The sequence below is a fragment of the Hypanus sabinus genome, chromosome 18, assembly GCF_030144855.1.
Source record: "Hypanus sabinus isolate sHypSab1 chromosome 18, sHypSab1.hap1, whole genome shotgun sequence".
NCBI classification, from domain to species: Eukaryota; Metazoa; Chordata; class Chondrichthyes; order Myliobatiformes; family Dasyatidae; genus Hypanus; species Hypanus sabinus.
Genome location: NC_082723.1, coordinates 73798230 through 73809466, shown reverse-complemented (window position 1 = coordinate 73809466; position 11237 = coordinate 73798230). Strand labels below are relative to the sequence as shown.

At 44.4% G+C, this 11237-nt stretch overlaps 1 protein-coding gene across 3 annotated transcripts in view; it reads right to left on the bottom strand.

Moving 5' to 3' along the window:
- Nucleotides 1-601: 601 nt before the first annotated feature.
- The window catches only part of txnrd2.2 (thioredoxin reductase 2, tandem duplicate 2), a 201901-nt gene continuing 191265 nt past the window's right edge, over nt 602-11237 (bottom strand). For all 3 annotated transcript variants that reach the window (XM_059994667.1, XM_059994669.1, XM_059994668.1), the window contains 2 exons: nt 4939-5108; nt 602-1900 (listed from right to left, as the gene is read on the bottom strand). In XM_059994667.1, coding sequence (XP_059850650.1) covers nt 1777-1900; nt 4939-5108 — 294 coding nt within the window. In that variant the 3' untranslated portion in view covers nt 602-1776. The remainder of the gene's footprint in view (nt 1901-4938; nt 5109-11237) is intronic.

The window sequence follows — 11237 nt, the reverse complement described above, 5'->3', positions numbered from 1 at the left end:
GTTAAGGCAGAAGTTGATAGATTCTTGATTGGTCAGTGCATGAAGGGACACCGGGAGAAAGCAGGAATTTGGGGCTGAGAGTGAAAATGAATCAGCCATGACGAAATGCCAGAGCAGACTCAATGGGCCAAATGGCCTAATTCTGCTCCTATATCTTCTGGTTTTCATGTACTGAGATCAGCAACAGTGGATCATGTCCCAGTACTGGCAGGTTGTGTTCCTGTAAACAAGCTCTGATAACTCCATAAACAAACATCTCGAAATGGACGCCATCACCATATCCCTAAGAGCCAAAGAAACGCGAGCTAATAGAATTAAAGGTCAACTGAAGGGGTAGCCAATGAGGACTGAGGCAAGCGAACGGGGGGGGGGGGGGTAGATAAATGAAAGCTCTCCCAGAGTGAAGCATCGAGGCTGTCATCTTGATGGGTGATGAATCATCTGCAAGCTAATTACCAAGCTTGGGGAACACTGCAACAATCCAACAACAGAATCGCCTCTGTCCTTGGTTTATAGAGCAGCATTCTTGCTTCCCAATGTGCATCAACACATTTTTCTCCATAATTCATAGTTTCATGTGAACATCAGACAAGCTCCAAGCAACAGATGAAATATCACTTTATTCAATACACGTATATTATAATAATTATATAAATGCCACATTATCAGACCTGCCTTTCCCATGAAATGGGTTTACAAACAAGTCATCATGAACTGGCATTTCTACAACCTGCCTGTGATGTGGCATGCACATATAGTACATTGCCAGCCTACAACACGAGTCAAACCACCTTGACCCCCTTCTCCCCAGTCATCCCCGATGAGCACACCACAAATCTCTGGCCTTTGAAACAGAAAATCACTTCGGGTCGAAGAAAAAATATATATACACATTACCTCCACCCTCACCATTCCCAACATCCTTTGCTCCCACAAGATTTACAAACTCACTCTCTGTTCCATATTGATAAATACAGTACTGTGCAAACATCATAGGCACCCTAGCTATATTTATGTGCCTACGGCTTTTGCACAGTACTGTGTATTCAACCTTTCCTGACAGACATTCCCATCAACAGGTGGTGAGCAAGTGTTTAAAGCAACAAGTGTGTAAATCATAAGCACAAGAGATTCTGCATGGAAATCCAGAGCAACTCACACCGAAGGAACTCGGCAGGTCAGGCAGCATAAATGGAAGGGAATAAACGGTCAACATTTCAGGCCAAAACCCAATGAGTCCCGATGAAGTGTCTCACCCCAAAACATTAACTGTTTATCTCTCTCCATTGATGCTGCTTGACCTGCTGAGCTTCTCCACCATTTTGTGTGTGTTGCTATGACCTCTGCGTCTTACAGGTGAACGAGCACAATCGATGCCCCACAATTTGTCACAACACACCCATAAATGCTATTCTCTTTCTCATCACTGGGTAACAACGTTGTCCCATCCAGATATCCCCCTCTGCTGGCTCAGTTAGCGGATCTCTGTTTTTACATGTCTGCTCCCCCCCGCTTCCATTTCACACAAAGGACTCAAGGACGGCATACAAGATATTTAGATTGTTGAATTAGGTAAAAATATTTAAAGACCATGTTCAATTTATTTAGTATCTCCTTTTTGCATTGCTCTGGCCACAAGGCCATGCTTTTAAAGGCAATACTGAATGCCAACCACAGTTGGCATGCCTCAGCCATGTTTGGTTCTCCGGTGTGGGCTTTTACGTTAATGCTGGAGAGTCTGTGGTGTGCCAGTTGATTCAGGGATGACGTTTAACCTCAGCAACTCGTGACAGTGGCATCCAAACCTGAGCGCTTGGTGATGTTCAACTTATTCACCTCCTCAGCAGACGTCGGGTGGATGGCCACAGTGGATGCCAGCTGAGAGTATGTGGCGCTGCATCTGCAGGAAAACATACAAGATTAAATCTTGAATGAAATATACACTTACAAGAGTCAATCCCTATCCTGGACTTAACTTACTGCCCATTACGCCACTGATGTTTAGGGCAATAATGAAGGTCCTCCATCTCTGGGCTTCCTTCATCATGTCAGAACCTCTCTGTTTTCACTCTTGGAAGTCCATAACTAAAACTATACAGAAAGGGCCAGCACAGTAGCGTAGTGGTTAGCACAACACTCTACAGTATCAGCGACCCGGGTTCAATTCCTGCTACTGCCTGTGAGGAGTTTGTATGTTCTCCCTGTGAAGGCCGGATGTTCCGGTTCCCAACCACATTCCAAAAAAGTACTGGTCGGTAGGTTAATTGGTCTTGTAAATTGTCCCATGATTAGGCTAGGATTAAATCGGGGGATTACTGGGCGTTGCATCTCGAAGGGCCGATAGTACCTGTTCTGCACTGAATCTCAATCAATAGATTAATACAAACTTGTTTGTAAATAAAACAAGGGTGCCCTTCACTGGGAGGAAGTTGAAAATAAACTGTATAGTGAAATGATGAAATCAGCACGCAAAGGCTTAGGCCGCTGATCCAGGAACCCAAGTCAAGGAACCATTACGGCAGCTAGAGAAATTAAATTCAAATAAGTGATATAATACACATCTCAGCAAAACTGCATGGAGTCATAGAGCACAGAATTGGACCTTAAGGCGCATTTGGCTCACGCCAAGCAAGAAGCCCAACTACAATGGTCCCATTTGACCCATAACCCTCTAAACCTGTCCTATCCCAGCACCTGTCCAATGTTATTATTGTACCTGTTTCAACCATTTCCTCTAGCTTCTCATTCCTTGTACAGATTGCCAAACTGGTTTAATAATACCCTTTATCTTTGTTCCCATTCTTTGTCTAAACCTTTCTCTTGTAGGATTGCCAGGAATTCAATCAGTGGCATGCACCCAGGGGATAGTACTCTTGATATGGAAAAACTAATCTCAAATCCCAACAAGTAATTGGAACCAACACACACAAAGTGTTTGAGGAACTCAGCAGGTCAGCCAGGCTACATCCATAGAAATGAATATCCTGTTGGTGTTTCAGGCCAAGGCTCTTCTTCAGGATTGGAAAGACAGCGGGAAGATGCCAAAATAAAAAGGATGGGGGGAGGAGAGAGAGGCAAACTGGAAGGTGGCAGCTGGGAAAGGTCAAGGGCTGGAGAAGAAAGAATCTGATAGGAGACTAGAGTGGACAATAGGAGAAAGGGAGGGAGGAGAGGCATCTGGGGAGATAGGCAGTAAGAAGGAATAGAGGAAGGGGAGGGGGGGAGGGAAAATCTGGTCACTGGAAGGAGAAATCAGTATTTATGCGATTAGAGGCCACTAGAGGTTACCCAGGCAGAACATAAGGTGGTCCTCCTCCACCCTGAGAGTGGCCTCATCTTGGCACAAGAAGAGGCAATGGATCGACACGTTGGAACAGGAGTGGGAATCGGAATTAAAACGTTTGGCCCCCTTCACCACTCCTTCTTCAGGACTTGGCCCAAAATGTTGACTGTTTACTCTTTTCCATAGATGCTGCCTGGCCCGTTGAGTTCCTCCAGCATTTTGTATGTAATTACTTTGATTTCCAGCATCTGCAGATTTTCTCTTATTTGGCACCCGGAGGAAACCCACGCAGTCAAGGGGATAATGTACAAACTCCTTACAGGCAGTGGCAGGAATTGAAACCAGGTTGTCTGATACTGCAAAGCATTGTGCTAATCCTACTACTAGAGCAGCATGGTAGAATATATAGATAGCGTGCCTGTGACCTTTATACAGTACTGAAGTAATCTTATGTATTGCACTGTTCTGCTGTCACAAAACAAATACAAATTTCACGACATATGTGAGTGATGACAAACCTGATTCTGATATGGGTCTCTATTGTGCACTGAGAGTGGGAAGGGGGCAGGGAGAGGGGAATCATGGTTGGGAAAAGGGGAAGGGAGAGTGGAGGGGAGGGAAGCACCAGAGAGACATTCTGTAATGATCAATAAACCAATTGTCTGGAATCAAATGACCTTGCCTGGTGTCTCAGGGCTGGGCAATTCTGCACCCGTGCCAGCAATACCCCCCTCCTCACCCGCCCCGGCACTTAACAGAAGTATGAATAAGTACATGGGCAATGGACCAGGTTCAGGTCAATAGGCAGTCTAACAGTTTGGTGTAGAATGGATGGGCTGAATAGCCTATTTTTCTGCTGTACCACTCTTTAACCCCTTTTGTAGTCGGGCATGACAGTACACAGACTTTACAATATTAGCAACAGATTGCTCAGCCAGAAGAGCATAACTGCACGTCATGGCCATATTATTTCCTACAGAGAAAATGCCTTTGTTCTACATGTTACCCTACTCTGCCTTCTCTGTTCACCAAACTAGTTTGTTTGTTTCTTTTCCAGTTGTAATGAAAGGGTCCCAGATCAGAACTGTTAACTGTTCCTCTCCCCACTGATGCAGTCTCACCTGCTGAATTTTTCCAGCAGCTTCAGTTTTTATTTCAGATTTCTGGCCTCTGCAGTTTCTGAAAAATATTTTCACTTGTGGTGTTTTTGTTGTTGCTGTTCTTTATTGTGCCTTGTGGCACATCGGGCAGTATTAAGGTCATTTCTTTTTTGACAGTTTTTTACAAGGTCGGGTTGCTACCTCAACCGTCAACACAGTTTTCAAGTGGGAAGTGGGAAGTGTGCAAGGAGCCGGCTGAATTTGAACCCAGGACCACTCAGCTCAAAGTCCAGTGCTGTTGCCACTACATCACCAGCCAGCTTTGTGTTGTTTTTGAAGTGTCCTAAATACTCAAATAAAACTTAACTGAATCTTTACGTTGAAAACATTCAATAAATAAATATTAAATTGCATTATTCACTTATGTGCTATTAGTTATCAAAATTCCAATTGATTATAAGAGATTTGAGTGTGATTACAGGCATATAGAATCCAACATTTTGAGATATAATTATCTCCACAACAAAATCAAGAAGAAAAATAATCTAAACTTACTTAATTCCCAGCGCAAACCCTTGAATGACCTCTCCGGCATTTGGTCCAATGAAGTGAAGTCCAAGAATACGTTGGTCATCTTCACGCAGACAAACCATTTTGATATAGCACTGGGCGGCATCCCGCTCAGCTACTGTAAACTCCAGTGGCTTGTAAAAAGCATGATAAATCTATTCAGAGAGAGAAAAAAAATCAAAATTATAGCACTGTGGTAATTTTATGCATATAAACCTGATTGCTCACTACGTATGGAAAAGACTAAACAATCAATGTTTCAGGCTGAGACCCTTCCCTTCATCAGGACTGGAAAAAATACGAGAAGTCAGAGTAAGAAGGTGGGGGTGGGGGGGGGGAGAAGGTGCTGGGTGATTGGTGAGACCACGAGAGGAGAAGGGTGAAGAAAAGTGCTGGGAAGTCAATTGGTGAAAGAGATAAAGGACTGGAGAAGAGGGAATCTGATAGGACAGGACAGCAGGCCATGGAAGAAAGGTAAGGGAGAGGAGCAACAGAGGGAGGTGATGGGCCAGTAAGGTGAGATAGAGAAATAGGAATGGGGAATGCTGAAAGTGGGGAGGGAGGGGGTCATTACCGTAGGTTTGAGAAATCAATGCTCATGCCATCAGGTTGGAGGCTATCCAAATGGAATATAAGGTGTTGCTCCTCCAACCTCATTGCGGCAGTAGTAGAGGACATGGACTGACATATTGGAATGGGAATGGGAGATAGAATTGAAATGGGTAGCCACTAGGAGATCCTGCTTCTTCTGGTAGGTGCTCAGCGAAGCAGTCTCCCAATCTAAGTTGGGTCTTTCCGATATACAGGGAGGCCACACCAGGAGCTCCAAATACAGTAGATGATCCCAACAGACTCACAGGTGAAATGTCACCTCACCTGGAAGAAAGGTTTGGGGCCCTGAATGGTAGTGAGGGAGGAGGTGTAGGGCCAGGTGTAGCACTTGTTCTGCTAGCAAGGATAAGTGCCAGGAGGGAGACCAGTGGGGAGAGATGAATGGACAAGGGAGTCGCCTAGGGAGCGATCCCTGTGAAAAGCAGGAAGTAGACAGGAGGAAAAGATGTGCTTGGTGATGGGACCCTATAGGAGATGATGGAAGTTATGAAGAATTATGTGCTGGATGCAGAGGCCGGTGAGGTGGTCAGTGAGGACAAGAGGAACCCTAGCATTGAGGGTGGGAAGAGGTATAGCCCAGGTAACTGTGAGAAGCTTCCAACCTATTATTTGTAAAATGTCAACCCCTTCTCTCAATTTCACCACAACAGCTCTCAATTCAGAACAAAGATGTTCCCCTTCATATAATGGGGCTTCCCTTCCTCTACCATTAATGCTGCCCTCAACCACATCTCTTCCATTTTGCACACCTCTGCCCTCACCCTACCTCCTTCCCACCCTCCCCCAACTTTCTGCTTTCCACAGGTGTACTTCTCTACGAGACTCACTTGTCCATTTGTCCCTCCCCACTGATCTCCCTCCTGGCACTTATCCTTCAAAACGGAACAAGTGCTACACCTAACCCTACACCTCCTCCCTCACCAGGGCCCTAACAACAGTCCTTCCAGGTGAGGCGACACTTCGCCTGTGAGTCTGCTGGGATCATCAACTGTTATCTGGTGCTCCAGGTGTGGCCTCCTGCATTGAGACTCAATGCCATTGGGAGACTGCTTCGCTGCCCACCAATGCTCCATCTGCCAGAAAAAGCAGGATCTCTCAGTGACCACCAATTTTAATTCTACTTCCCATTCCTATTCCAACATGGCCTCCTCCACTGCCACGATGAGGCCTCATTCAATTTGAAGGAGCAACATCTTGTATTCCATCTGGGTAGCCTCCAACCTGATGGCACGAACAATGATTTCTCAAACTTCCTGTGATGCCCTCCTCTCCCTCACCATTCCCCATTCCCATTTCCCTCTCTCACCTTATCTTCTTAGCCGTTCATCGTCTCCCTCTGGTGCTCCTCCCTCTTCGCTTTCTTCCATGGCCTATGCCTATCAGATCTCTCCCCCACCCCCAGCCCTTTATCTTTTTCACCAATTAACTTCCCAGCTCTTTTCTTTACCCCTGCCCCTCCCAGTTTCACCTATCACCTACTACCTTGTATTTCTTCCTCCCCTCCTCCCATTTTCTTACTCTGACTTCTCATCTTGATTCCCAGTCCTGATGAAGGGTCTCGGCCCAAAACGTCGACTGTTTACTCTTTTCCACAGATGATGCCTGACCTGCTGACTTCCTCCAGCATTTTGCGTGTATTGCTTTGGATTTCCAGCATCTGCAGATTTTCTCTTGTTTGCTCACTATATATAGTTATTCTATGATCTTATAAACAAGAGTTTTAATAAATGCAGTCATACCAGGTGTTTCCCTTATTTCAATTAACTTTTTTCAAAAATAAATGACATACAGTACAAAAGCTTTAGACACATACATACAGCAAGGGTGGCTAAGATTTTGCACAGTACTGTACAAATTTTACATTTTGCATTGTACTGCTGCCACAAAAATATCAAATTTCATGACATATGTGAGAGATGATAAACCTGATTCTGATGTGGGTCTCTATTGTGGACTGAGAGTGGGAAAGGAGCAGGGTTAGGAAAAGGGGAAGGGAGAGGAGAGGTAGCGGGAAGCACCAGAGCGACATTCTGTAATGACCTTGCCTGGTGTCTCAGGGTTGTGTGTGTCACCACCATCCCTGGCACTACTCCCGCACACTTCCTGTGACGCTCCACCCCCACCATTCCCAACATCGTTTGCTCCTGCCCGACTTACAAACTCGCCCCCTGTTTCACGCTGACAAATACAGCACTGAGCAAATGGCAAATGTCTTAGGGTCACATATATATATATATGGGTCTTTATACACGCATACAAACAGCTACACCCATTGCTGATCATATGGGTGTGTAGAGAATTAGTGTATGAGTGTATATATGATATAAATGTAAATATATAACATATAGATTTGCTCAAAAGTATGGTTATCAACTATCGTGGCACTTCATGTAAAAATTCAGTATCAAATTACTCAGGAAAAGAAAAATTATGTGTAGGGGATTATAGGACCTTGCTATATCAATAGTAGTTCAGTCACCATTTTAAAATTATTTTAATATTTTCATTATAAATTATTATGTTCCTAATCCTAACAAAAGTAGCCCATGTAAATGTGCTATACTGCAGTTAGGCAGCATAGTAGCGCAGCGGTTAGTGTAATGCTTCAAGCACAAGCTGTAACATTGGGAAACGATTCTCATTGCTGTCTGTAAGGTGGTTGTATGTTCTCCCTGCGTTTTCCTGCATGCTTTGGTTTCTGCCCACATTCCAAAGATGTAGAGGTTCTGGTTAAATTTTTGGCATGCTATGTTGGTGCCAGAAGCATACCAGAAACTCGTGGGCTGCCCCCAGCACATCCTCAGTTTATTATTTTGGTGGACCTGCCAGGGCCCAGAAGTGCAAGTATGAAGAAAACACGGCAGCGGCTCTACCTTGTTAGGAGTTTGTGACACGACATCTAAAACCTTGACAAACTTCGATCGATGTGTAGTGGAGAGTATACTGACCGATTGCATCACAGCCTAGTATGAAAACACCAGTTCCCTTGATCAGAAAATTGTTCAAAGAGTAGTGGATATGGCCCAGTCCATCACCAGTAAAGCACTCCCAACCACTGAGCACATCTACAAGAAACGCTGTTGCAGGAAAGCAGGATCCATCATGAGGGACCCCCACCACCCAGGACATGCTCTCTTCTCGCTGCTGCCATCAGGAAGAACGTACAGGAGCCTCAGGACTCGCAACACCAGGTTCAGAAACCGATATTACCCATCACTTTTGAACCAAAGGGGTTAACTTAACTCAACTTCACGTCCATGATTGAAGTGTGTCCACAGCCTCTGGACTCTTCTCCTCATGTTCTTGATATTTATTGCTGATTTATTTATTATTATTTCTTTCTCTTTGTAGTTGCAGTTTGTTGTTTTTTGCACACTGGCTGAATGCCCAAGTTGGGTGATCTTTCATTAATTCTATTGTGGTTATTATTCTATTATGGAATTATTGAGTATGCCTGCAAGAAAATGAATCTCAGGGTTGTATATGTTGTCAAATATGTACTTTGAACTTTGTTGGTTGTTGACACAAATGACACATTTCACTTCGTGTTTTGATGTTTCAATGTACACGTGACAAGTACAGCTAATCTATGTTCTTTATCCTTTCTGTCATTGGCACTGATTCTGGGCTCTACTCAGGGAATTAAGAGTTTTCATGTACAAGTTTCGTCAGAATCTGAATCAAGTTTAATATCATCAGCATATGTCATGTAATTTGATCAAGTAGCAGCAGCAGTACAAAGCAATACAAGATAAATATACAACAAAATCTGGAAAAAATATATATATTCACTCTATAGTTAAATTAACTAAGTAGTGCAAAGCCAGAAAAATGAAAATAAAAATGTGAGGTAGTGTTCGTGGGTTCAATGTCCATTCAGAAATCTGATGGCAGAGGGAAAGAAGCTGTTCCTGAACCGTTCAGTGTGTAACTCTATCCTGATGGTAGTAATGAGATCAAGACATGACTTGGATGACGTGGAGGAGGCCTTAATGATGGATGCCGCCTTTTTGAGGCATCGCACCTTGAAGATGTCCTGGATACTACAGCTGTCACTGTGGAAGGGTTTGGCAGCGTTGCTTGTGATAGTACTGAGGCAAGAGTTTGCAGGACCCAGGGTTAGATTGGTCTGAGGCTTGGTTTCCGTAGATGAGATGAGCCAAGACTTATGAAGTGTGAATAACCAGAATGAAGCCAACCAGCCCCTACAGACCGCTGCAACATTCACTGCTACTCTGCTTGTGACCTCAGCTCCTTTCCACCAATGGTAACACACAGGAGATTCTGCAGATGCTAGAAATCCTGAGCATCACACACAAAATGCTGGAGGGATCAGCAAGGTCAGGTAGCATCTATGAAGAGGAATAAACAGTCGATGTTTCAAGCCGAGACCCTTCATCCGGACCCTTTTGCCCTTTGCTATCAGTAATCTAACCATGTGTGCTTCCAACATCCCATGAGAAACAGATCCTTGGATAACAACTCTCCAAGGGATATTATTTTACTTTATCTCGGTCACAGAGAAATTGGTAGAATAGAGGTTAACGCATCATTTTACAGCAATCAGTGGTCGGGGTTCAATTCCTGCCACTGTCTGTAAGGAGTTTGCACGTTCTCACCATGACTACATGGGTTTCTCCAGGTGCTCTGGTTTGCGGGCTGCGCAGCACAATCTTCTGGTTTAAGATGGCACTATTACTGGTTTAAGCAACAATCTGCTGATAACTTATGAAACAAAGAAAGTAACTAAATATTTTGTTATTCACCAAACAATGGCCAGTGTCTTCCCTGTCAGAGTTGAGCAGAAACACCTGTAGGATCTGGCTTTTTTGTGGTGTGGCTGGAGTGTCGCTGGGGCAGGACAGTTACAGCAAGTCCAGCTGGAGTTGCTGGAGCGGGCTTGGAGGCAATTCGATGTGGCAGAGGTGAGGTAAGGGAAGGCAAGGAGAGATCTGAGGTTTGATCGATTTAAGATTTGAGCCACTCGGAAAAGTCGGGTACTGGCCACATCGAACTGGCACAGCCCAAGTCCAAGAGTGAGGAACATCCCGCGATTTGGACAATTTAAGCACCAGGCCAGATTGAAAGGCTCAGGGTTGAAGTCGAGAGATGGGCCGGTTTGGCTCGCTGCTCTGTGGGATTTGCTCGAATCTGTGCTAGACTAAAGCTGTAGCCTGCAACTAGTGGTCTTCTGAATCAGCTGCTTTGATGTCTGACAGACAGACAGACATACTTTATTGACCCCGAGGGAAACTGGGTTTCGTTACAGTCGCACCAAGAAGAGTGTAGAAATATAGCAATATAAAACCACAAATAATTAAATAATAATAAGTAAATTATGCCAAGTGGAAATAAGTCCAGGACCAGCCTATTGGCTCAGGGTGTCTGACACTCTGAGGGAGGAGTTGTAAAGTTTGATGGCCACAGGTAGGAATGACTTCCTATGACGCTCAGTGTTATATCTCGGTGGAATGAGTCTCTGGCTGAATGTACTCCTGTGCCTAACCATTACATTATGGAGTGGATGGGAGACATTGTCCAAGATGGCATGCAACTTGGACAGCATCCTCTTTTCTTTTCTTCTGGTGTTGTGAACTTCAGTTCTGAATGCTGTTTGTGTGCTTTTATTGTTTGCATGATATTTTTTCTCTCTCTCTGCACACTGGGAGTTC